Source organism: Myiozetetes cayanensis, unplaced genomic scaffold (genome assembly GCF_022539395.1).
Source record: "Myiozetetes cayanensis isolate MyiCay16 unplaced genomic scaffold, myiCay2020 scf12, whole genome shotgun sequence".
NCBI lineage: Eukaryota > Metazoa > Chordata > Aves > Passeriformes > Tyrannidae > Myiozetetes > Myiozetetes cayanensis.
Window position 1 is genome coordinate 14,910,406 of NW_026086826.1, and position 27,095 is coordinate 14,937,500.

Here is a 27,095-nt window from a genome sequence, read left to right on the forward strand (position 1 = left end):
GTATGCATTGCTTTAAAGTAAGAAATGGCTGTTGATTTTTCATCACTTCTTCTGGAGAGACTGGGGTCAGAAAGTTTGTTTTAAAAGTTTGTTTGTTCAAAAGGTATAGCTGGCAAGGCACGTGGATTAGCAAAGTGCCACATGGAAGATCTCAAAGCAGCAGCCTCAACATTTCTCTCTAATGAGAAAAGGAAAAGAGTCCCTTAGGTATGCAGGGAGAGAACCTAGAGGTCCCATAGGAATGCAGTATTTAGGGAGAGAACCAAGACTCCTTTCATGAACAGAGAGATAACCCTGATGAATTCTGGACTACCTGCTATCTTAGGGGCACGTCTAGGTTTAAGAACGATTTGGATCACAGGCTATAACATTTTCCAGACATTCAGATTGCAACTACTAAGCCAGCAATTTTATGCTTTCCTTTCCCTGACTCAAACAGTACCGCGATACAAGCAGCCAGATTTTCTTCTGCATTGTGTTTTTTATCCATTCAGCCAAAATTAACAGTCTTCTAGGGTAACGTATGCCAAGTGAATTTAAATCTTGTGGACTCAAATCGACCTAAAGTTGATGGATATATTCATGCCTACTGCTGAAATCTACCAATTACACAGAACTATGTTAACTTACCATAGAAACATCTCATCTAATAGCACAGATGATGTTGAACTAACTAATTACATTATGGCACATAGACAATGAAAAACATAACGAAGATGACAGCACAGCAACAGCAGATGCTGCACAAAAGAAAAATTAGAAAAATATTGCTCTGCAAAATGTTCTCAGTTAAGGTTTCCTCTGTTAAAATTAATCACAAAAATTAGTGATAATTAGATTTCATAAAAAGATATGAAGATTGTAATGCTATTTGGAAGATATCATTAAGGCATTTAAAACTCTGCTGCTTGAGAAGGTAATTCCCATTTTTTGTATCACTATCAGTTTTAAGACTAGTAAACATTTTAGTGCCTATGGCAGAGTTTCTTGGTAGAGTATCTTTTCCAATAAGCAGAGGTCCTAATGGCTCTCCCAGAGTCTGAATTTGGTAGCTTCTAGCCATTACAGGCTTAGATAATTAGACAACTTAGATTTTATTTTAGCTTGGCATTTGCTCTATTCTTGTGCTCTTAGCTGTCAGAGAGCTAAAATATCAGTGATTGTTGATTATCTGTAATATGCCTTGTTACTTTATATATTTTAAATTGTACCAGATCCTACATAAGAAATCTAAAACTGCTGAGTATGTTTAAATGTAATATGTACATGGAGATTACATCCAGATGATATATTTCATAGGCCTATGCTAAAAATTATTTTTAACCACAACACTGGTCCTCTCCCTGCTTTCCCTCTGGAAGCTTTCCATGAGCTTCCAGTCCACTTTACGCAGACTCTGAACATATCCCAGTCTATGGAGAAAGACAGAAATAGACTTTTCTCCTCCGTTTAAATCATTCCCGGGGTGTCATTTAGATTTCAATATTTTATTTCCTATATATTTAGAAGCAAACCGTATCTACACTACCCTACGTCTTCCCAGATTATTTTTTCCGAGGTAGACAGTTTTTCTTTCCGCTTCAGATGGTTTCTGGGCTCACGGCTCGGTGGCCGGGCAGGCCGGGCTGCAGGGATACGGGAGGCCCACAGGTGGCGATGTGGTTAAGGCACACCTGGGCTGCGGCTCCCGGGCCGGGCGCACCCGGGCTGTCAGCGGGCGGGCTGCATTCCTGTGCCGGGACACTTACTCTTTAGGAAGTGCTCCCGGGAAGAGTTCCGCGTACCTGTGCGGGGCACCGCGTCTGCGTCAGCCGCCGGCAGGAGCAGGTTTAAAACACTTTGTTGCCTCGGACATCGGGGGGACGCACGGGGTTCGTAGCTCAGTCCCGCTGCCGTCACCGCGGATTTGCCTGGCACGGCGGCGAACGTGCCCGCGGGCGGCGAGGCCGCCCAGCCCAGCCCAGCCCTGCCCGGCCTCTGCTCTGCCCTGCCCTCCCCGCGGGGCAGCGCTGGTTGTGCCGCACGTCGAGCGCGACCCGGGCGCTGCTGCCGTCCGGCCAGCGCTGCATTGGCTGCTGCTGACGTCAGCGCTCTGGAATCGAGAAACTCGTGTTATGAAGTTTTTCTGTCCTTTCACAGATCCCGGGAATGTGCCACTGATGGGGCTGCGCCGCCCCGGGCGGGGTGACAGGGTGCGCGTGTCCCCGTGCCGGGCAGCGCCGGCCGCGGGGGGACAGCACCCGCACGCGGGGACACTTATTCCTGGCGTCTGTTCCAGCGATTCGGTGCTCTGCTTATCCTGGGTGCTGCGCTTAGGCCTCACAGACAGTTTAATGCGTGATGTTTCTTTCACGGTTTTGAGTGTCCCCACCGAACATTACTTGTTCCGACTTGCCGTCAGCCCCGGGCTTCTCCCCGGGCTGTTGCCTTCCCTGCTGATGAGCCGTTCTGCCAATTGCGGCTGCTTAACCCTCCGAAACCTCCACAGGGGCGGCCCCAGCGGGCCGTGCCCGCCTGGGTCCCGCAGCGCAGCTCCCTCGGCTCCAGCGGGTAAACGTGTGACAGCCAGCGGCTCGGCACGGCCCCTCCGCCCGCGGAGCGAGCCGGACACGGCTCCGGTGGCCTCTCCCCGCCCTGGCGCGGCACCCCAGGACGGGGTGCGGGCACCGGAGCCGGCCGCGGGCAGCGGGGGGCGCCACGAAGGCGGCGAGGAGCGGCTGCCGCGGCCGCGCCTCCCCTCGGCGCCTCCCCCCGGCCCGGCGGGGCCGCGGCGGCGGGGGAAGCGCCCAGCGCCCGGGAAGGGCTCCGAGGGACGCCACCGCCCGGGCGGAGCGGGCCTGCCCTCGGGGACAGCCGGGACGGGCTCTCGCCGCCAAGTTTCTCAACTGGTGGCCGGGAGGGGAGCGAGGCGGGGCGGACGGCGCCCTCACGGCCACACGCCTTCGCTCAGTGCCCGGGCGGCGCGGCCAGAGCTGCCCACCTGACTCCCTCCTTCCTCTCCATTCCCCTCCTCCTCCTCCTCGCCCCCTCCCTTCCTCTCCTTTTTTTTTTTTTTTTTTTTTTTTCCCTTCCCCTTTCACTCATTCCTTTGTCTTCCCGGGGATTGGCAGGTTTTATTATTCCGCCTGAACAAGCCGGGGGCGGATTGGCTGCGGCGGGCTGACGGGGGCGCCGAGCCGGAGTGTAGTTGGGATTCTGCTCTGTCAGTAACACATGTGTGAGGGCAGCGGGCACACGCGCACCGTGCGGGCACACACGCACTCACACGGGCACGCTCGCACCCGCACCCTCACGCTCAGACGGGCAGAGGGGCCGCCCCTCGCCCTCCGCCAGCGCCGCCGCCGCCGGATCCCGGCAGCAGCTCCGCGCCCAGCCCCGCTCAAACTCGCCGGCTCCCGCCTGCTCCGCTGAGGCGCCCCGGCGGGCCGCGGCCGGCCGGCTCCGCGCCGCGGGAGACTCGGGAGCCGCCGCAGCCCGGAGAGGGGGCGGAGGTTGGGGGGGCGGGGGGGGAAGAGGCACAAAGTGAAGCCACATTGCCAAACTTGCCCGGCGATTGCAGCAGCGAGCGGCGGCGGCGCCCTGCGTGTGCGGCTCAGCGGCGGGGACCGAGCTCTGCAGCTCCCCTCCCGGGAAGCGGGAGCGGGAGGAAGGACCTGGGCAGACGCCTCTCATAGCAATATCTATATTTTTCCAGCCTGGGCTGCCCCTTGCCGGGCGGGGGGCTCCCTCCAGCGCTCCCGACAGCCGGCGAGAGGGCGAGCGCTGTGCTTGTTTCTTTGCAAGGAGACCTCTTCAGGCACCCCGAGCGGCGCTCCCCGGCCTTTTGCAATATAGAGGGGAAGCAGGTAAGAAGTGCCGGTCGCTCCCCCGCGTTTCCCAGCGTTCGTGTGCGCGGTGCCCGCCGGGCGGGGGGGCGCGGAGCGGGGCGCCCCGGGCATTGTCGCGGCCCCGCGTACAAAGCCTGGCGACGGCGGCCGCTGGAGCGCCTTTCCTTACCCCCCTTCCCAGCTGCAGCCGGGAAAGGGCTCTGCTTGCCTCGGCTGTGAATGGAGGGGACGGGGAGGTGGGGGGGGTTGGGCGCTGGGACACCCGCTTCGCCCGTAGTAAACACTGTTCTGAAACAGTGGCAGAAAAGATCAAAGTGAGCTCTCTATTTCTCTCCTCTCCGGTTCCCTTCCTGCCCCCCACACGGTCTTTTGTTTCAATCCAGGAGAAATTCGGTGAATCACCTAATTAAAACCAAGACATGAATTAAGCATCCATTTTTGCACTACAAATTGCCAGCTCTCCGCTTGTCCCTCCCTTGGTCTCCATTAAAAAAGCACCAGAGACGCTGTTAAAAGGGGGGGGGGTATTTTGCCTCTAGCTTCCACCTCTGCTTTCTATTTCACTGACTCCTATCCCAGGACCTAAATTGCTTGGCTGTGTAATTACTAGAGTAAGCCTATTTAAGTTAAAAGCTTCCCCCCCTCAACTCTAAATGAAACTTGATGAGGGCCCGTCCTTAGTTATCAAGGGAGTCACTTTCTGGTCAGTCCTCTTGATTCATCTTTTTAGATTTAATCAGCATTAAGGTATTGCTTGTCCTTAAGAGCTTTAGCTTAATGGGGTTACTGGATGGTTTTCTCAGTGTAACGTTTCCCATTTTATATTTATACATATTTGCCTTCGACAAAGACGGGCTAAGGTGGTGGCATGGAGCCTTTTTCTTTCTTTTAAGATACCCGAAGTGATTTAAAGCGTAGGGAAACGGTTTAAAGACTTGGAGCAGGAAATGCAGATTCATTTAGGCTGTAGCTGAAAACTGTAACAAAAGGCAATTCCTTGAACAAATGCATCAGAAATCAATTTACATAAAGGTATACGATGCGTTCGGATAAATGCAATGCTAATGGCTTTTAGAGTGGTTTTCTTTCCAAAGTCTCGGGGTTTTTGTTACAGCTTAATTGGTGCAGTTCTCCTGGTTTATTGTGCGGTCACTGGACATACCTCCAGGTACTCTTTCTGAGGAAATGTGTGTTTAAATCGGCCTCAGTTCTCCTCCTGCAGCCGAGTTGGGCCAGTGGCAGGAAAAGTTCGTCCTCTCTGCTCTGGACGTATCAGTCTGAAGGTCCTTAGCAGATAGCCAGATGCCTCGGCATGAGCACATACGGCTTACAAAGGACAAAGACAAAACATGCTGCTTAATTGGCAGTAAATAACTTGATCTTTTTATAGTATAAGTGACTAGAGGAACACCGGGAGTTTATTGGACTCTGGATTGAAGGCAACAAATTAATCGGTTTAGAGTAAGCTTTATGAATTGATTCCTATATTATCTCTCGGTTGTCCTGCTTGCATAAAGCATTTATTAGAAAGTGAAAAATGCCCTTAGTAGCAGTTTCGGGGGCGGCCAGAGTAACCGCAGCCGGAGTGGTGCACTTCATTACTCTGCTGCTTTCCTAGGGTCGGTAATTTTTTTTTTTTTTTAAGTAACAAAGCTTTAGCATTTAAACTGCTGATCAAGGGCAGATTAGCGAGACAAAAGTTGAGTATGTTTGTGTAGGAAGTTAACAGGCATCCTAAAGTTCAGTGATCTGTTATTCTGGCCAGTCTCCTCAGTCTGCAGTGTTTTCTCTGGGTGTTTTTAGGTCTCCAAAATAAAACTACAAAAAAAATAAAATCTCGAGGTCTGGAGGGCCGGTCCCGAGCCCCTCGTTACCGCCCTGAGCCTGCGGAACCTCTCCTAGACTGAAAAACCAGTTTCACAACTTTTTTCTTTCTCCCCCCACTCTTCACACACTTTTTTTTTTTTTTTTTCATAAGCAAAACAAACCCTGGGACTGTTCCTGACTTGTGAGCTGCAGCTGCACAAGCCCGGAGCGGGGGGGCGGCGGGGCGCGCTCGCTCTGCCCCCCGATCCCCGCCAGCTGCGCGGCCGCGCCCGCCCCGGCGCTGCCCCCGCAGGGCCCGCAGCGGCCCCGGCCCCGCCGCTCCGGCCCGTGCCGTGCCCTGCCCTGCCGTGCCCTGCCGAGCCGTGCCGAGCCGGCCTGACCGCCCCCGCCCCTCTCTCCGCGCAGGCCATGGTGAACCCCGGCGGCAGCGCGCAGCCGCCCCCGGTCACGGCGGGCTCCCTCTCCTGGAAGAGGTGCGCCGGCTGCGGGGGGAAGATCGCCGACCGCTTCCTGCTCTACGCCATGGACAGCTACTGGCACAGCCGCTGCCTCAAGTGCTCCTGCTGCCAGGCCCAGCTGGGGGACATCGGCACCTCCTGCTACACCAAGAGCGGGATGATCCTCTGCAGAAACGACTACATCAGGTGAGGCGACTGCCGGGCTGCCGAGGACCACTTTCCCCCCTTCCTTCCTGCCTTTTTCTCCATCTTTCCTTCCCCCCCCCCCTTTATTTCTCGAGGTGGGTGTCCGCGGGGCAGAGGGGTGGGCTGGCTCAGGATCGCTCCTTCATTAGGAACGAGGAGACGTGCGGGTGCGGATGTTAGCGCCTAGCCCAGGGCGTAGTTGCGACTGCCAAGTGGAGGGAAGAGTTGCGGGGGGTGGGAGGCGGAACGACGACTGTAACTTTAAAGTGGTTTGTCAGCACAAAACAAGTCCTAACTAAAAATAAACAGCAATCAGAGAAGCTAAATTAATCTGCTTTGTTGTAGTGTTGAAGGAGAAGTGTGCATATCTGAACGGTAAATGTTAAAATCGTAGGGCTTAAATAAGGCTGTGGCAGAGGTGCTAAATAATGAAATGCCTGCCTTTAGTATCTGATTAATTATGATATTTACATAAGCACCTTTAAACTCCTTTGAGTGGAAACAGAATGACTCATTCTCTGTTCTCCTTGTGAAAGAGCTGATTAACCGTCAGTTGGAGGGCCACCGATTCTAGTTATAGCAAAAAACAGTGGTATGATGTTTGTCTTCACATTGTTACACAGAAGCTTTGAACCGGCATTTCTCTTAACTTTCAGTATGGAAAATGCAGGAGATAGGAGAGGAGGTGTATGCTTGTGCCCTTTATTTCTTATCTCTTTCTCTTTTGAAGCTGTTTGCTTTAAATGCCACAGATTTGGGTAGGGGGAACTAAGCCTCACTAATCTCACATCTGTTGGGGTACAGTAAGATTATGCAGAGTATCCCTTCCAACAAGTTTCCAATATAATTAATAGAAAGAATTCATGAGGTCAGGTGCCTGTACGATCTTTTCAGGTGAACTCAAGCTACTTAAACTCATTAATTTAAAAGGAGGCATTTTGAAGGATTACACATTTAATTTGAGTAAATGGTTTGATAGACTGATGCACATGAATGCTTCAAGGAGGTGTTCTGTTTCAACATTCAGTAATTAAAAAAAACAACAAGAAAGCCCCATACCTTCCTGGCATCACAGAAATGCTTAGTTAAAACAAATTGTGTTCTGTTTAAATGCTTCTGGCTTCTCATTTACAGTAAATGTCAGGAGTTAACCCAGGATTTCCCTTCTCCCTTCTGGCCAAAAAGTTCCACTTTTTTTTTCCTTTCTGAAAAAAAACCTTGCTAAAACCAGCCATCAAATGTTGCAAGTTTGCTTATATTGTAGAACTTGACTTCTGTTTGAGAAGAGGTGGACAGTGCTGAAAGTCCATATGCACAGAGACCTCCTTAGTCTAAGAGGACAGAGTTAAGACTTGGTTACTCTGATAGTGCAGTCTCTGACCTGGTACATGGCCGTGGCTTTGGGAAGTTAGGTAGATGAAAGACGTCCCTTTGTATCTCTGAGGAATTGAAGCCTAAGCTTCACTAGTTTTGGGGGTATTTTTAGAGAGAAATGCTAAAAAAATCAGCACATGATGAGGGGTTAATGGTGCTTTTTGGTCATCATCCTAAGCAACAAGCCTAAGCCTGGCAGAATTGTAATTAAATAGAGCAGAACAGTGTTAGGGAAAGAGTCTCGTTTGAAGTGGAAAAATTGACACTACTGTTAAGATGCACTGAATAGTACAGATTCATCACTCGACCAGCACCATCAAACAAACCCTCATGTCTGATTGCTACTAATTAAAAAGAGAAGATGCGTCCACTGTATCCCAGAGGCAAGTTCAGGCAAGCTTATCGCAGTCCTCTGGTCTTGTGTTGCCAAAAATTAATACTCGTTTATTTTAATGTAGGCGATTATGAATAAGATGCTTTATCAGATGAGGAGTTTGAATTGATCTCCTTGTCCTATTGCCTGACTTCTCTTTAGATCTGTGTAATTTGACTTGCAAAAATAACTCTGACAAATGCTTGCTGAAACTTGAACTGGACACTGTACGCTCAAGGTGGGGTAGGATGGTCTGGTCCTGCCAAGGCTGAGTTAACTTGGTGCTTTCCTGCTGCAAATGGACTTTGCAGGCTTCTTCCTGGGTCACACTGGCATGAGCGAGGCCCTCAACCTTTCCTTTTTTGACATTTGCCTTCAGGTGTGAAGGCAATGCCACCCATCTGACAGCGAGCCTCTCTGTTTTCCTTCTGCCATCCTTTCCCCATTTAGTTTTCCGTAGGGCTTTTGCAGTGGCACATTCTTTTCCCCAGGCAAGAGCCATGGGCACAGTTCTCAGTTGGAGATGTGGGGCTCACTAGACACGATTGACAAAATGAGAAAGAGGATTGATCGGCCCAGCAGGCGCCAGGTGAAAGGGACTTGACTCCTTCGAGCCAAGACACGGGGCCATTTATTAATGAGCTTTTTAACCGTTTGAAGCTGTATGTGGGGGTTTTTGTTGTTGTTTAAACAACACAACACTCCCCTTTCCCTCCCTCTCTGCTCCTCCCTACCCTTCCTCCCCCCCCCGCCCCAGCTCCCAAAACCCGAGCTCAAATTGGCCGTACAGCTACAGCAGCAGCTTTCATTGAAGGCCAAGGTTCCTGGGAAAAGAGAGGGAGGCGAAAACCCTGGTCCACTCCCCTCCCTCCTCACGGCAAGCAGCGCGCTCAGGGAGGGGAGTGGAGTGCAGCCCTCCCAACCTTAAGATGCCAGATAAAGCAGCAGCGTGGCAGCGAATCCGCACAATTAAAACCTTTAATTAGTGTCTCCTCCATTTTCTCTTAGTTCTGATAGGTTTTATCTAATGAGATCTGGTCCCTGGCTTAGATCTGCTCGGAATGACGTGTCCGAAATGAATGAGAGCCGCGTCGCAAACAAAACATTTAATTAACAAAATTGGCCTCTAAGAGAGAGCAGGGAGTGGTGGGGAAGGGGGAGAGGGGGAGGCTGCCCGTGCGCCTCTTAAAGGGGCAGCGCCCGGCGCCCCTCCCGGGTTGGCCGCTCCGCTCCGCGCAGCGCGGCGGGGGCGCAGCCCCGGGCCGGGCCCGGCCGAGCCGCACCGAGGGCCGCGCAGGGGAGGGGAGGGGGCCGCCAGGCAGCCAGTTCATTTCCCTGGTAATCAGCGGCAAGCTGCTATATTCAGGGAATGCTGTCCCTTTAATTGAACAGGCTAGGTAATTAAATGGCACTTTTCCAATAGGACGTGCTAGGTAAATCTAATAGTTGGTTATTTAATATCACTTTGAAGTCTGCCCACTCAAGCACAATGACAGCACAGGAGCATGTGAACTATTAGCTAGGAAAAAAAAAAAAAAAACAGGATCTCAAAAATTAATTAAATCGCATGCAATTTAGGGGGAACGTTTATCTTGATTTGTCATAACAGAATTAATTCAAGGCCTCCAATTCACTTGGGGGCAGATCTGTTACTCTGAATTAACCAAGCGTAATTTGGCTGGTTTTTTTTTTTTCCTCTTTTTTTTTTTCTTCCCCTTCTCTAATGCAGCACTTGCCATTATGCACAGCCCCCCTTTTAAGTATCAATAGCTTCTGGTGCTTTTAAGGTGCTTGGTCTCTAGTTATTCTGAAGTACCTTTAATGGACTTGGCTTCAGGCGTAATTTCTGTGTTGCCTTTCTTTGTTACATTTATTATAGCTGGTGCAGAATTTAGATTAAATGCAGAGAATGTACAGAAACACCGATTGCTTCTGGATCAGTAGGTCTGGATGTGCATTTCTCTTTGCTAGGGCTTGGATATATGTTTATGGGCGCAAATGTGCACCATGTCGTGCAAGAATCGGAGCGCTTAAATCTGTCTCCACGATTTTGGAAAGCACTGGAACCTTATTTTGCTAGTACAAGTTGCTAGAGATGTGTTTCTGCTGATGCTGAATTTTGAGCAGCAAGATGGGAAACTGGGAAACTCGCTGCTTTCATTCCCACTCTTGTACAGAAAGTTCTGAAAAAAAACCCACCCAAAAAATCCCCACCAACCAAAAAAACCAAGGGTCATTTCTGTGTTTGGGGGTGTGGGGAATGCTGTGTTGGAACCACACAGTAGTTAATTTAAGGTGGCTCAGTAAAATGCTGCTAAGTGTAGAAGAGCTGCCTTGTCCGTACAGGGAACCTCTTGATGTTTGTGATTGATTGCATTGCCCAAATGTTGAAATATTAATGACCTTCTTGGACTGAGGACCCAAAGAGGAAACTGAAACCAATTCTGTCATCACAATTAAAGAGTCCCCTGGCTTTAATTAGCCTGACCTGGGGTATCTCTACCTATTGCTGCAGTTAAAGAGAAAAGAGCCCATTAAAGTCCAGTCTGAGACCGATAGCTACTTAATTGAGCACCTAAAGCCTCAAGCCTTTTAAATCAAATACTGTCCTGGACAGTCCCCCTGGTTAGATAATTAGCTCTCCAGCCTCCCAGAAACCATGTGAAACAACTTTTTCAGTAAAGAATAGTTACCGTGGAAGACTTTCTTTACTGGTAAGGAGGAATAACAATTTTTTTAAAGATAAAACCTTTTCCTGTTAATGGTGTTACAGAATAAAACCATTCATAAGAGTAGAGAAGGAAAAAATAAGCTTAATTTTCCTGTTAAATAATACGAAGAAGTAGAAAGGTGTTCTGAGTTTGTAAGTAATTTTTAGGACTTTTAGCAGAATATTCAGCTGAAGTGGCTTCCTCAACCAGAATTGTTCTGGAAACATGCATGGGGAAAACCTAGGATGTGCGGAAAGCCTCTGGATTAGTTCAACTCTGTTTATTAGAATTCACAGACATTCAACCACTTTTAGTTCAGAGAGAATAGTATAACAATGAATGCTTAATGAAGACAAGTAGTGCAATGAGATCAGCATTCCGAAAGCTGTGTTTGCAGTTGGGTGGTGCAGTTGTGCAGGGGGGTTGTGGGAGACCGCTCACCAGGCTCAGATTCTCTGGACAACTAACATTGTCTGTCCATCTTTGTCTTTCTTACTCCGCCCTAGCCAGCAGTGCCCTTGGTGCCACCCCCTTACCCTAGATTTTTGTATCTTTGCTCTAGAAATGTAGCAGTGCCTTGCTGCCTCCTCTTGAAGCCTTTCCAGTGCACCTTTTCTAGTGCCAACTTGGTTACGAGTAACAATGAAGGAAGAAAAATGCATATTGCAAAGCTTTGGAAGTAACCTTGATACATCATGTAACTACTCAGAACTGGTCCCGTTTGGAAGATGCCCTAATAAAGGACCTTTAGTTTCCAGACAGTTTAGTCCCTTTGGCGGGAGGTCCTGACAATGTATTAGTTCAGCTTTCCCTTTGTAACCACTGTGATTCTGCAAGAACGTGTCAATGTGTCGTGGATCTCAGACTAATTAGTTTTGAAATGGAGTTTTGATTGAACTCTTCAAATCGATTCTGCTGCAAAATTTGTTTCTCAGCTTCCTATTAAAAGCCATCTTAAGGGGCAGTTTTACTACTCTCTCTGTCGTTCAGTCGATACATTTAATAACAACTTACAGGCTATTTTCAATAAAGTGGCGACAGCAAATTAGTAGTTTGAACATGACAAGCCTCCTCTGCAAGCTCAGATTCTGAAAATTCAAAGCAATTATTTTTATACAGAGGCACACTGCAATCATTCAGATTACGGGTATTCTGTTGTAATGTGTGTCCTAGGTTGACACAAACAGAATTTTATGACTTTATTTGGACAGGAAGGAGATGCAAATATTAATATTTATTATGACACCAATACACTAATTTGTAAATCCTATTACTATGTTTTCCATCGTGCAGAAAAGTGGGTCTGTGACCCTGCCAGCTAGTTCAGTTTCCTTTTTTACCGTGAGATGAATTGTGGTAGTCTTTATAAATATTTGTGTCTATTAGAGACTCACGCAAAAGCAAATAAAGGTTTTTCTAATTCTAGCTAACGCAGCCTGTAAAAGTAGAACTCAATAATCATTATTGTATTATGTTTTGAATCGATGCGTTGTGCCTTTAAATGGATTTGAAGAATTATGTATATATTTTTCTTCACCACTCTTCTGCCTATTCCCCCTTCCCCCCACTGCGTGTGCCCCCCCCAATGGCAGATGTTGTGGTCTCATTTGATTGCATAGGAAAACTGCAGTGATACAGCAAACACCCAGAGAGATATGATGACAAATGGGTCCAGATCCCGGTAAATTACTTTCTGCTCAAATCGAAATTTCATTCAGTTTGTTGCTAGCAGAGATGAAGTAATCTAAATTGTGGACTCAGGAGCAGATAGAGGGAAGTTGGAGCAAGCATTTCATTATCAAGAGAGAGAGAAGGTTAGGATGAAAGAGATGAGCAGAGGCAAATCTAAAGTGTTGACACCATGATTGAAAAGGTTAACCCATACACATTATATATCAACCTGGATAGCAGAGAGTTTCTAATGGAAACTCTGCACTGATGGAGGTTTACTGGAGTTTCAATACACTGAGCATGATGTCTTCTTAGATATACAATCAAATCCTCTTAACCCTTTTGATGACTCATATCTCAAGATATGATTAAAGTACAAAAGAGTTCTTCATATAATTTCAAGGACACAATGCATTTAAACTCCAGTCATGAATTGTATCTTTTTTTTTTTTTATGATGAACCCAGTAATCTGATAAAATGTGTGTAGTACAGAATTGTTTGTGTTTCTAGAGGTGTAAGTCAATATTTCTGATTAAATCCTGTGTAACCACATCCAGGGTAGGGTGAAGCTACCAGTTGTTACACAAAAATATACTTTTTCGTATTATGACATGTAAGCAAGTTGGAAGACAGGGGTCAGAAGTCTAAAATAGTTGTGTAATAAACCATGGCAGTGATGTGCAAAAATGCTGAGAGTCTTCTGTGTATTAAATTATTCATGATCATCACCTCTGTTTCAGGTTATTTGGAAATAGTGGTGCTTGCAGTGCCTGTGGACAGTCCATTCCTGCTAGTGAGCTGGTCATGAGGGCACAGGGCAACGTCTATCATCTTAAGGTGAGGGGTTTTGCTGTATTTTTTTTTTTTAGTAGCTGATTAGTACTGCCCTGCTTCTTTACTGTAAAATCTACATCTGCTTATGAATGAAATGCAAAAAAATAACTAGAAATATGAGTATCTATTATAAAGCTTCCCTTAGTGTGTAGCTTTGTTCCCTCATAATCGGTAAAACTATACTTGAGTTATGTACTGCATAGTCCCAACAGGTAAGACTAATGCCATATTTGGAGAACTAGAAACCAAGCAGCTCCATATCTCAACTGTACTTGCAGTCTCTGAAGTGTAATTTTCAAACCTGCAGCATACTTAATTTGTGCTGTAGTTTCACTTGCTGTCTCTTTCCTTTTTCAGTGTTTTACATGCTCTACCTGCCGGAATCGCCTGGTCCCTGGAGATCGGTTTCACTACATCAATGGCAGTTTATTTTGTGAACATGATAGACCTACAGCTCTCATCAATGGCCATTTGAATTCACTTCAGAGTAATCCACTACTGCCAGACCAGAAGGTGAATACTCCACAATTACTAATAAGCTTTCTTAGAGCTAAATGAAGATCAATTTCTTTTCATTCTAATAGTGGACATTCCCCACCCCTGCAAGGAGACCTTTAAGTAGCTGAACTTGCCTTAAGTTATTTAGGCACAGGGTGTGGGGAGAAAATACTAACCTTTTAAATGTGGCATATAGGGTGAGTCAATTTATTTTGGTTTGTGCACGTGCATCTGTACAGCTGTTGAACTCCTTATGTACAAAGCGAAATGGAGAGCGTACATTAATACGAACTCCTAAGAAAGAGAAGTATTTTACTTTATAATCTTGAAATTAAGGGCTACAAGAGAGCAGGTTTCTGAGGGAGGAAAATTAGATCCTTTAATGTGGAAATAAATATCTTGTAAAGAGAAGGTTCCTGGACTAAACCAATGTATTTTACCTAATTACTAAGATTTTAGTTGAGGAAGCATGCTGGGATACTCTTTCAGAAGTATTTTCTTGTCTGGTTTGTATGTCATAACTCAGATTTAAAAATCAAAATGCTATTTTCTTATCGCTCCATAACACTAATAGCTCAACTAGAGATTGTATATCTCTGTGGCTGATAGCTCTTGGTTTCTAGCTAAATGAGTAAATAATGGCTGTACAAATCATATAGCGAAGAAGAAGAAAAAAATTTCTGATCAACAGTTGTCTTGTAACTCTGAAACTAGATAGTTTTAGATCTATTTTAATCTCCTTAATAAGTCCTAAAGCTATGCAAGTGAGTGCATTTTGATAACTGCTGTGCCTAATTTGTAACAATTACTGTCAACCTTGAGTTAAGAGACTGTTCATTCCACCCTGGTCCAGAAAAGAGTGGATGTATGACTCTTGCACATAATTTTATTCACATCATATTTCATACTGATTATGTATTGATGACATTGATTCATTTACTCTTTACAGCGCCACTTGCATGGATATTAAATCTTATTGACCACAGATGAATTTTAATTTCAGATTGGTGATAGATTTTTCCATCAGCTCTGATAGTATATTTGACTTTTTCATCATTAACCCAGGCAATCACACAGCACTGAGTTATTGCAATGAAACAAAAAGTGCACACTTCAGTTGGTAATTCTTTATAGATTTACAATAGGAACTTCATTAATGTCTGTAAGGATCACAAAAAATAACATTTATCTGCAAGTAGGAATTTGGAAGATTAAAAAAAATCTGGGACAAATGCTAGGCTGATCTATTCTTTAGTATACAGTATATTTTTTGTAGTGCTTGTAGTCAGTGAAAAAATATGTCCGAGAAAACAGAAACTGTTCTTTAAGTTACATGATTTTTTTTTTGTTATGTTGCTACATTTCAATATCTGTGTTTGCTTTTTTTTCTGTGCATAAATTTACTGATTAATTTTAAGTATTCTTTAAAATCTTATACAGTGAATGTAATTACATCAAAATAAAACGTGGACCTTTTTGTTTACTTAATTTGTCAATCGAGGTGATGAGAGAGTTGAGTACAAAAATGCTATATAGTTAGGCAGAACAAAGATAATTAAGATTGGAGGAGAATGTGCCGCCTCTTCTCAAGGAAGTACAAATACAGTTAAAGATTCATAGATTTATACTGTTGTGAATTTTAATGAAACAAATCTGTAATATAGACTAGCTAGCAGTGATTCTGTTAAATGAATATTTATAGGTATCCCATTTCAAAATATAGGTAAAACCATTCATCTTTATACACTGCAGTAAAAGGTTTGCCATTCTGAGAGTGGTTTATCCACTTGTCTTCTACGAATGTAAAGTTTAATGTAACTTCAAATAGGTGTCTAAATTGTCATTTAGTTTTATCAGTTTCTTACTATGCCTTAGCAAAACATAAAAATGATTTAGTTGCAATAAAAGCTGTAGACATGATGAGGAACATAGAACATGGAAAAGAGAAGTGAAACTGGACTGGGCTTGCAGAGCTCCTGACTGTAGGCACCTGGTAGAAGCAAAATGCAGAGAAAATAGAACAGCTTTTTATTAGTTCCTGTCACCGCCTGTTAACGGCGTTGCTGCAGTCACTGCTGAGGCAGATGAGCAGGTATTAGGGAGAAGATTGAGGGGAGAAATTATTGAGTTTGAGTGGGGTTTTTTTGTTTTTTTTTTGTTTGTTTGGGTTTTTTTAATAATACAATCTCTCTATAAATTGGTCAAAGTTCTCCTATTGGTTTTCAAAGGGAATTGCAGAGCAGCCAAGCCCCAGAAAACTGAAATATAGCTAAGGAGACAAGTTGATAATTCATGGATTTGTCAGGTTTCTAGAACTTTGGAAGCTACAGGGGCAGGTACCAGGAGAGTTATGCTTTGTATTTTGCTTTTTTAACAGTCTAAAGGTTATAACATCAGAGATGTTTTGCAGCAAGCTGCATGTTTTAGGGCCACTGATTAAAAATGTTCTTCCACTGTAACAGAATTGGCTGTAACAGATACTTTTTATTAAGCATTAAAGATCAATTCAGTCTCCCAGTTCTTTTAGCACTAGAGATTATAGACATAGCAGAATATCCACAGGTTTTTTATTTAACCAAAAAAATTGAGACATACTCCCAGCATTAAAACACATTTTCATTGCGCATGTAAAGGTGAGAGTTATGAACTTACTGTTGTCTTAATACAATTTACAGGTGACTGGTGCAGGCAGAAAGGGTTCCGTGGCCTAACTTGGTTTAAAAACTTGCTCTTCTTTTTAAGGAGGCAAATGCCCTGATGTTGACCATTCCCACCTTTTGCCTCCCTGAGGCAATTCACACATTATATTATAGCTTCCCATTACTTGCCATGTAGTTTGGAAAAAACCCTGTTCTCTCTAAACTTGGTACTGCTTGCCTGAAGGGTGCAAACTTGGTTTGTGATGTCCTGTGTGCTGTTTCATTTGAAGGGGCTGTATTGCCAAGAATTCTCTATGCATTTTTTGGTACTCAAAGTATTCCTCTAGAATTTCGTGTTTGCAACAGTGTTACCACCTACTAAAAGTGTAAATTTTCCACCAGTAGGCAATGTTCATAACAAATGCTTGCCTTCAGCTTCTGTACTTTTAAATAAAGTATGAGTTATATTACATCTCTTTGAGAAGATCTTAAAAATCTCCTAGTTTACATATCACTCAACAATTCCCTTGTAGTTACATAATTGGTGTTGTCTGTGTCCATAGTAGAAGATATTTGATGCTCATTTATTAAATATGCTTGCTGGCTGCTCCCTAATCTTTGTTCTGGACAGACAAATTACCTTTCTCACACTGAGCTTCAGCTCTGGGGAATTAAACCTCCAAGCCTCTACTACTTTAATTAGCTTGAAAGTGGGGGGTTGCAGTTACTAATAGACCTCAGGCTTTTAGTAACTTAGAGAAAGGGTGAAAAAAGAACTTCCTGGGAAGCGCAAAATGTCATTTAAAAGCCATAAAAATCTAATATATATTATTTCATTTTGGTAATTGCAAACAGATTGTATTTGAAGACTATGGATGATCATTTCTATTTTACCCATGAAAGTTTAGATTTTTATTGAGTTAGACACTTTTAATTATCACAATTCATTAACACCAGTGTGAAAGCACATGTTTGACTTCATATATTAAAATGTTTATGTAACATTAACTAACGTACCAGATGAGGAATTTAAATGGGGGGGGGGGAATCCTGAAATATCTATATTTAGCTCTTGTGCAATGCAGCATATTAGCCAAAGTTGCCTTGGGAGGATATTGGCTGTACTTTGTATTTGCTTTACACACTATTTCTTCCAATTATAAGATCATATTACTTGCTTCTTCAAAGGCATTGCATAATGGTTCTTCCCTTTTAAAGGAGGCCCAGAAAAACCACCTTATTCACTGTACGATTTGTTACCAGAAAGTACACTTTTTTCTTGTTGTAGACGCTTCTTTTTTTTTCCCCGTCTGCTTTTTTTAGTAGTGAAACTGTGGAAAATGTTTGCTTTTTGCTATTTGAAGTTAAAACATTAGCAGTGTGAATGGATAGTGTAGAAAGCCTTAATGAAGTCACAGTTGGGGAGTAGTCTAATAAAAAAGAGATTAGTGAATAAGGAAAAGACAGAAGCAGTCATGTTGTAGTTTCCTATCTCAAATTTAGCTAAGATACCCATTTTTATTTCTTACAGGTCTGCTAAAAGGTCAGAGTAATGCAGAATGCGTGCCTTCATCTCAAATTTTGTTCATCACAGATGGATCCCATGTCTCCAAGTAGACAAGTCACCTTTGTAGCTAGCATCAATGCCAGCTCCATACCATTGCACCTTCTTTATTCTTGATTGCCCTTCCCACATTTATTGGTGTATTAAAATGACTGAATATGAACATTAAGGACTCCATGAACCTGGGCTAATGGGAGACTGTAGAGAAAATGAAAAAAGATCCACCGGAGGACATCTTTGGGGGGGGCGGGAGGGGAAGATGACTAATGAAGCTAATTAAAAGAAGCATTGAAATCTGCTTTCTACCCTCATTAACAATTAGCAGGGCACTGGCCAGTTTGTACCCTGTGTTTTACCTTAACAACATTCTATTTGCTCTTTGTATATTTAAGTGTTGTAAGGAAATGTGTTTCAATCAAACTGAACATGAGATAAAAGATGTGGCTTTTGTGATATTCTATCACAAACACTTTTATTGTATCTCTGTAAAATACAATGTATGTATGCATGTAAGTGTTTTTGTCCTAATGTTGCTACTTCCCATGGCAAAAAAAAAAAAAGAAAAAAAAGAAAAAAAAGTCAGGCTCATAGCAGCTACTGTGTAGAAATTTTCACCTACTTCTAATTTGCTGAATGAAGAAAAATCTTTTATTTGTGATATTTTCAGAGACATTTGCTCTAGTATGGTGTATTTAAATAATAAAAAGTAAAACAAACAAAACTGAATTGAGTACGGGTTTTAGAAGCTTTGCTTTTTTTTTTTAATTTATTTTTAAATTACATTCAAAACATTATTCCACAACTCTGTCTTACATAGTTGTTACCTTAATTGTCAATTACCTTTAAAAGTAGCTTTTTGGTTTTGGTTTTTTTTTTTTTTTTTCTTATGCCAGTAAAGAATACGTTAAACTACTTGACTGCATTACTTTTGGCAAAGCTGCAGAGCACAACTTCAAAATTATTTTTCATGGAGATTCTTAATTCTGGTGACAGCAAGTGCATTGTACTTCACATTGCAGTGAGTTCGGTACACACATGGGTACTGAGGTATCTTTCTAATAATTTCCGCCCTTCAGAATCACCTGCGTTAAGGCTGTGCATGTGTCTCTGAGCTTGCAAGCACGAGAGGGTATGTATATACCACAGGAGGTCAAAAAAATAAAAACCAGAGAAAGGTTTGTACCTCATGCTGAGCACTAGAATTGAGTATTCATAAAAAGGAATACAATAGCTATTCTGATCTGAACAACGTAAAGTTGTGTTTGCTGTGGTAAGAGATTTAACTTTGCAACACTGATAAACTTAAGGAAAGAAAAACATGTTTCCTGGGCTATTTCTGAGAACTGGCTGATCTCAAATATGATCTGTTCTCTGAAAGCAAACAAACAAAAACCACCTCCCCACAAAGCAACAGAGCCACCTCTAATCTTAGAAAGAGAGCAACTTCATTTTTTGCGTTTTTGCCATCAGCTGCTTGGTGGTAGAGCTGTGCAAAATAATTTTGAAGAAAAAAAATCTGACATTTCACGTGTTTAGCAAGAATCTTAATATGGATCTATGCTGTGCATTATATGCCTTCAGTCAGGAAACTGCAAGCACCAAATGTGCCTCTGCTGCAATTAACAGCAAATCAATATTAACAACTACTCTACTTTTATAGGAAACTAATACAGTTGGAACACATCATTATGTTATCTCTTTTAATTCTGTTTTTGAGAAGATGTTCTCTGATCAGCATGCTTGGTTACAGAGTGAGCGTGAATTATTTTTGTTGTGATGGCGATACACAAAAAATCTGATTATAGATTTGTTTGTCTAAACAACTGACAGCAGATATTTTTGTTTCAAATTCTACTTCATGACCTCTAGTATGTTGATGGGCAGCTGAACTTCTTTTAACACTTCAGTGCTTGAGGAAGAAGCACTGTTTCAGAGAACAGAAAATGCAGTAATGTACAGTATCAGACAGTACAGACAAAGAGTACTTGCATAACATATAAAGCACAGCATAAATGACTGATTTTTTTAAAATTAAATGCACCTAATGTGTATTTTAAATAAGTTTTTAAGCTTTTTGATCTGGCATTAAAGTCTTTAGGTAGTCCTGCAAATTGTGCTGCTTCAGTATCTTTGAAAAGACAGTTGAAGTCACATGAATATAAAATTCAAGTATTAGTGAGACTGTAGACATCTTTTTCTGTTCTTTCAGTATAAGCACTCAAGGTACAGTGTTTAAATCTAACATGTACAGATTTTTGGTTGTCCAATATAACCTAGAAGTGCTAAGAAGATAGCTAATAACTTCTAGTAAGTAATGTAGTATTGCATTTAGTGATGTAGAGGTTGAAGTTCGTTAACAGCTTTAAATAAACTATTATATGACTCATTTGTAAAGCACAGCTACCTATTTAATAGCTTACTTTAAAAGCATTTCTTAAGTTGCAGACCTATAAGATTACAAATGTCACTCATGTTAGCATAATCCACATGCAAGTGATGAAGCCTTTGCTTTGATGTGCTAAATTGGAGGAGGACTAATGGAGCTATGAATATACAATAGAACATATTTAAGTAGTATTCTTGCTTTAGGTAAAACACTTTCTTGAAACCAGAGGCATTTCAGACAATAAAACAGGCTCTAATGGGGATGGTAGGTGTGGAGAGAAGGCTACTGGAAACACTTAGATTTGTTCTCTTATGAAAAATCACTTTTTTTTAAGGAGATCTGTAAAGAAAAACACGTACTTGTTCACCTTTTATCACATATATTTGCTACACTGAGGCTGAAATACACCCTCTGCATTTAGTGCTGCTGAAAAGTCATACAAATAATCATTTAGTAAGAGCTTCTCTTGCTTTCAAAAATAAATGTTAAAAAAAGAATCAAAGGAAATACTACTAATCTGAAATCATCCTCATGAACCTGGATAAAATGCTCTGTCTATACTGCATCTAAACGTCTCAATCATATAAATTGTCACTCTTATTAATGAAACAATTTTGTAAAAAGATTGCCCTCTAAATGGGTTTAATGTTTTTACCTATCCAGCTGTCTAGTTATGAGATTTACGCATCCTGGCAGGCAGTGGGACATTAAGCCTTTCCAAACCAAATTCTGTTTGCAACAAGATACTGTCTTTTCAGTCCTACATGATTTATCTTTAAATATTTTAACAGGTTATGCAGTATCTTATGAAATATAAAATGAGAATGTCTTACCAAAATGAAGCCTAGGAAATTAAGTCACATCTTTAGAATATTAACCACACTGAGTTTGTCTCCCTTTTTTCCTGTTAGTTAACCCTGATCATCATCTAATATTGGGGTAAATATTTAAAAAAAAAAAATTCAACTCAGATACTGGCATAGTATGCCTTGCTATCAAGGGGATGGAGTCACTGTCCCTTAATAAGTTTTAAGGAAAGACTGGATGTGGCACTCAGTGCCATGGTCTCGTTGGCATGGTGGTGACTGTAGGTCATAGGTTGGATTTGATGATCTCAGAAGTCTTTTCCAACCTGATTCTGTGATTTCAAAATTTAAATTTTTTATCAAATTATTTGGCTGGTAGTTGTATGTCAAGTGTGAGGCTTTTTGCAAAGATCTACGTTCTGAACAGCTCTATTAAAATAACAGATACAATTGAGATTAGGACATTTTATGTATATAATTTTTTTTAAGTATTATATGTAAAATTATGTGTTCCAGGTCTGATGGCACCGCCTGAGCCTCCCGTATGTGCAGTACCAGATAACCCTTGTTGCTGCTCGTTACTATTACTACCAGGTGGATGCCTATTGTCAGTCCAGCTAAGCCACAGACAAGCTTATTGCAATTAAATAGCAATTTGTTTCTATGAAACTGCAATTAAAGTATTACTGATCAGCCATTTTAGATTGGCAGTGCTTTGACTGCATGTTAAACAGCGAGGAGCTCTCGATTCATTTCTGCAGTGAGGGGTGAGTAACAGTGGAGTGTTACACGCTCACCTATGTCCCTTGTCAAGCTGGAAGTATGAGTCCTTTGTGAAGTGCTCTGATCTCATCACGAACATGCTGAGAGCAATGACAAGTCAGGGCTGATCTCTGTAAGTTGAACTTGCAACTTACAGGACCTGAAGTTATTACTGTTTCTGTTCCTGTGTGAGCAGGGATGTGTACGCTTCCTACGGGGGATGTTTTCAACTTCAGATTGATTCTGTTGAGAATGGACGGCAAGTTGTGGGCCGCAAGCCAATAACGTACTGCAGGTCCTGACTTGTTAGAGCTGTGTAAACAGGACTACTATAGCTCCTTAATCACAACTAATAAAAGACTAGAAGAAAGCAATCAATTACCTTATAAGTTTGGTGGGGTTTGTTTTTTAATAAAAAGCAAAAGTTTATCTGACACGGCAATTATTTTGACACTTGTACAACAGATGAGACAGTTCACAGCAATCCCATCGGCTTACCTGTGTGTGCTGGGGTCTGCTGGTGACTGTTTGCCAGTGACATTCCTGGGAAGCCACAGTGCTCCTGCCCCCAGGCCTTACAGAACCTACCAGCCGATGCCTGGAGTCCTTGACCAAGCTTGTACCATTCATGGTTGACTTGAAATCTGAAATTTAAATTTTTGGTGCAAATTAAAAACTTGTTTGTAAGAACTCGAAGAGGAATTAACTTTGTAGTGGTAATTGTGTTTCTTAAATATCATCACATTTTAACGAAGTCTGAGACGTGTTAACTTTAGTTCCTGCATTTTTGTACAGTGAAGGCTGTAGACATCCTGGTTCCTCTGCCAGAGGGGATGACATCACACCTGTGGTATGCATGAGATAAGCATTGCTTCATTTAGACACAGGTTCTTGTCTCTAAGAGATGTCCCTTATGGGAGTGAAACGGCTTGGGTCCTAGTCCTGGAGTATGACCCATGGGGTAGGTGATTGCTGCAGGGCAAACTGCTGTGTCAGGAGGCACATGGGTAACAAAGGCCCGCGTGCCACCGGCTGAGCAGCCATACCATTCTACATAAATGATACAACAGGATAGAAGACAACATGATACGTGCCAGCTGTGCAGGCTTTGGGCTCCTGGCAAATGGCCTGTTCTTAAACCTCAGTGAAAATGGCCCAGCTGACAGTAATTCATTCACCTGAGGTAGAGTGGTCTTATGTCTAAGCCCAAGACCTGAAAAAAGTCCTGTTTACTGGAGACAGACCACTGTGTTGAGGAATTTTTTTTTTCCCCTCATCCTCTGTGGGTATTTTTAACAAGTCAGTTTTGTTGTTATGTTTCTTTTAACAGTAGTTCTGGCGTTAAGTTCACAGAAATGTTTTTGGTGTGCAGGAGGCTACACAGCTCAGGGGAGGCAATAGGCTGTAAGATGGTAAGGGGGTGTAAGCCTCAGTCCTGCCTGGTGGCTCCCCTGGGGCTTTTTTTGCCCCACTCACCTCTGGCTTGTCCATTGAAGGCCCCCACAGGAGGGTGATGCTTGAGAAACCCTGTGTGGGGTTCATGCCCCTGAAGGGCTGGTCCTGAAGAGAGCCTGGGCTTTCAAACAGTAAAGCATGCACCCCCAGAAAGGCTGGAAGTTTTAATAGGTGCTAACTTTCAACAAATTTGAGCTTAAACTTCTCTCATACTCACTATTGTAATAGAGGCCTTGTAGACCATTGTGTCATTTTGTTCCCATGTGTAATATTGCTCGCACATTTTTGTCAGCATTTTATCTGTTTAAATTGGTTCTCTGCTACATTATTCACCTCAGCTTACAGATGCTGAGCTTGAAAATCGATTTTTTTTTAATGATCAAAATGTTTAAAAAATAGAGTATTTTGCTTTTTAGAATTGTTTTTATTCACTGCTACATATTTAACAATAAAAAACCCAAACAAAACCAAAAAACCCTCAACAATTTTGTTGAAACAGTCACACAAACCATACCATTAAGACCAAAAGGATGCCTGAGACATTCCTGTCCCAAAAGAATTTTTTTGAGAGAGTATAGTGGAGAGAAAATTGACATTTTGAAAAAAAGTTACTCTTTCTGGTTGGGTCCTGGACCCAGTGAAATGCCCGTGACGAGGGAGCTGTGCTGATGAGCACAGTGAGATTGGCTGCATGAAGGGAGCCCCCATGGACAGAGCCTGCCCAGGTAGCTTTCTCAGCAGCAGTGAGTGGTCCCCTCTGGTGCTCATCCTGTCCTTTGCTCTTAAGGGAGTGGTGCCTGCCGGGCAAGCCAAAGCTCTCCCTGGACAGCCAGGTTCCTCTGCAGCTAAACCAGACAATGTTTCTTTCTCACATTGTTGGGATATGCTGTTAATTACATTTTGAAATATCCATATACTTTTCCTCTTAGGGGATCTTACAAGCAAACTCCTCGCTAACAACTTCTGTGGTTCGCCATAACCTCTCAGAATAATCATCGCTTCCATTGAACTTATGCCAGTTGTTTTGTTAAACTAAATTGAGAGAACAGGGCCTATATTAATTCTCGAAAGGCAAGAGATTGCCCTGTGATTTGGGGAAATCTTGATTGCTTACAATATGAATAAATGAACAAGGCAGATATTAACTTTACACCTGACTTCAATTTCTTTGAGCAGTGAAGAAATGTCCAGCAGGAGGGTAAAAATCCAGCTAAAACTCATAAGCCAGCCATTAATAGGCTAACTTTATTGTGCTGTAAAATCTTCAACTGCTTATAGAAAACAAAAGGGCAACGAATGCAGTATTTGTCTTTTATTCTTAGAAAAAAACCTTAAGATCAAACAGTGCCTAAAAGACTGAGCTGATATGCCATCCTCTGATATTCATTCCACTGATGTATTTGATAGGTAATTATATCAGCCATATCGAGATGCTGATACCAAATAGTGGAAGACTTCAGTGTTTTGCCATAAAGCTTATACCCCTTGTTCCTGAACTTTCATCAGACTTGAGATCCGCAGCAATCATTTGAAAGCTGTAGTTGGTATTTTTGTGCTTATGCCACATTTAAGAATTATTATTCTTGCTTCATCAGTTAGTCTTTTTAGCTGACTTGAAAAAAACCATATTGCAAATGAGCTACTATTCTTATTTGTTGTTTTAAGAAGGGTAAGCACTGAAGTATTCAAATGGAACAGATTATACCTTTAATTACATCCAAACAGGATGCTGAGCTGATTTTTCTATTTTCCGTTTAATTGCTATAGTTCAAAAAGATATTGCAAATTTGTAGATGAATTATTTAAGCATAGCCTTCTGGCCTCTGTGTTTATGGGAGAGATCGAAAGGGGGGGGTGGGGAGAGAGGGAAGAAAACCGAATTTAAAAGAGAAAATTTCCACTTCCTTCTTTAAGAAAAAAGCTTGAATAAAACATCTTGGGGGAAGTGTTTTAGTTGGATAGGTGTTTTGTGCTTTTTGGGAGCATCTTGGGAGTCCGTGGAGTTTGTTTGTATCCCAGCATCCACACTGGGTCCCTCACTCCTGAGGGACTACCTGTCTTGTGCCATGGGTAGCAAAGCGCTGTTTCTTCTCTAACCTGCTCGTCGGTGAGTGTGCTGCTGAAAGGATGCGATCCCAACCAGCCGCCCTTTGCATGGATGTGCTTGATCTCCATTTTCCTACACACAAAATGACAATAATGAAAGCAAGCACAATTCATCACTTCTTAAACTAAATATAGTACCATTTTGTTTGCTTGTGCATGTGTATATATCATTCACCGTATATATTTAGAATATGTGCTATGACATTACAGCCAGTGATAAATCCTACTCGCTTACTATATGTGTTATTTGCTGCAACATTAAGCTCAGTAAGACTTTTATATGTAACTTGTACCAAAACTAAATATATTGTGGAATTGATGCGCAGTTGTAAACAAGAGCATAACTTCCTGCTTCAACACAGTCGAAGGTGGCAGCTTGTGTGGCAATTCTTTTGTAAACAATTGCAGACTTTCCAAAGAATAAGCCAGTTAATTAAATTTTTAATGATGTTTTTAGAAAATAGGATCCTTGCGGGGGGAAAACCCCCAACCTATAACACCAACAAAAAAGTAAACCTGGAGCTTGTACTGTATAAAGACATGCTGGTGGTGAAAAACTGGATTGTACCGGCCCAGATCTTTTGCTCCCCTCACCCTTTTTTTTCTTCTACTGAACTTGCCTGTGTAGAGCATTTTTTTATAGCTCTACTGTGAATTCAAAGAAAGATGACAGTGGCACAATCTATTTAATTTTTTTGGTGGATTATCTTATTTCATTATTTTTAATAGTGCTAAGTATGTGCTACCCACTTACAGAGCTGATACAGTGCATAGCAAAGCTCAAGATGTCCTCTTAAATACACAAAGCTTATGCAAGGCCGTGACACAAGTAGGTTTTAAACGCTGGCAGTGTTGGCAGCTTTGACGGGCTGATATGATACAGCCTTGCCGACACATCACAGGTTATAGGGAGAGATTCAGGAATAAACTGAGCTAACTGGAGTAAGAGTAGTACACAACTTTTATTGATGAAGTTCAGGGGAAAGAGGCACCGGGGGCAGCTGTATTAATCCCATAATAACTTGAAATATAATCAGTACATTGCTGCAGGGATGGCTAGGACGGGAGGGAGGTGGAGGTGTCAGGGTTTAAGTTCACAGGCTTTCCCAGTTCATTAAAAAGTGAATCAATCAGAGAAACAGGCTGGCTTTTCAAAGGGCTGGCAGTTGTGAACGGGCTTCGGACGTTGGGGGGCACACAGATGGTGTGCCCGGCCTCGTGCAGAGGCTGCTGGAGCTCAGCAGCCATCCGTTTGAGGAGACGGCTGTGTTTTACCCTGCTCCAGCCAGTAAAATGTGTTATAATGTGCTAGGGGAGATTCTGGCTGGATTTTGAGAACTTAAAAGTCAGGCAGTGTTGGCGCTGTGGGCCATATAAAGGTGACGCTGATAGATGTTTATAAAGGGAAAAAAGTTTTGGTTTATAATTTCTAGAGCGGTGGTTTAACCAGCAGGCAAATGGGCAGAAGGAGTCTGCCTACAGGACCCCTCTTTGTAGGCAGCTGGTATAGTAATTAGCTCATTACTATTAATTTTGCCATCCCTGGACTGATCAGTGATGTATTTTAAAAAAAAAAAAAAAAAAGGGGAAATTCATATATCTGGATTTGGCATTTCC

At 42.8% G+C, this 27,095-nt stretch overlaps 1 protein-coding gene and 1 long non-coding RNA gene across 2 annotated transcripts in view; one reads left to right on the forward strand and one right to left on the reverse strand.

Annotated features, from left to right (window-relative positions):
• Window positions 1-3,511: 3,511 nt before the first annotated feature.
• Window positions 3,512-18,684, forward strand: LMO4 (LIM domain only 4). Its single transcript, XM_050306361.1, has 5 exons — window positions 3,512-3,845; window positions 6,060-6,298; window positions 13,169-13,265; window positions 13,620-13,775; window positions 17,931-18,684. The coding sequence occupies exons 2-5, from the start codon at window positions 6,063-6,065 to the stop codon at window positions 17,937-17,939; spliced, it is 498 nt and encodes a 165-aa protein (XP_050162318.1). The 5' UTR covers window positions 3,512-3,845; window positions 6,060-6,062; the 3' UTR covers window positions 17,940-18,684.
• A 3,024-nt stretch (window positions 18,685-21,708) lies between these two features.
• The window catches only part of LOC126635313 (uncharacterized), a 12,978-nt gene continuing 7,591 nt past the window's right edge, over window positions 21,709-27,095 (reverse strand). Inside the window, exons 3-4 of the long non-coding RNA XR_007627665.1 lie at window positions 25,470-25,551; window positions 21,709-22,561 (exon numbers count right to left, since the gene is read on the reverse strand). This is a non-coding gene — a long non-coding RNA (uncharacterized LOC126635313). The remainder of the gene's footprint in view (window positions 22,562-25,469; window positions 25,552-27,095) is intronic.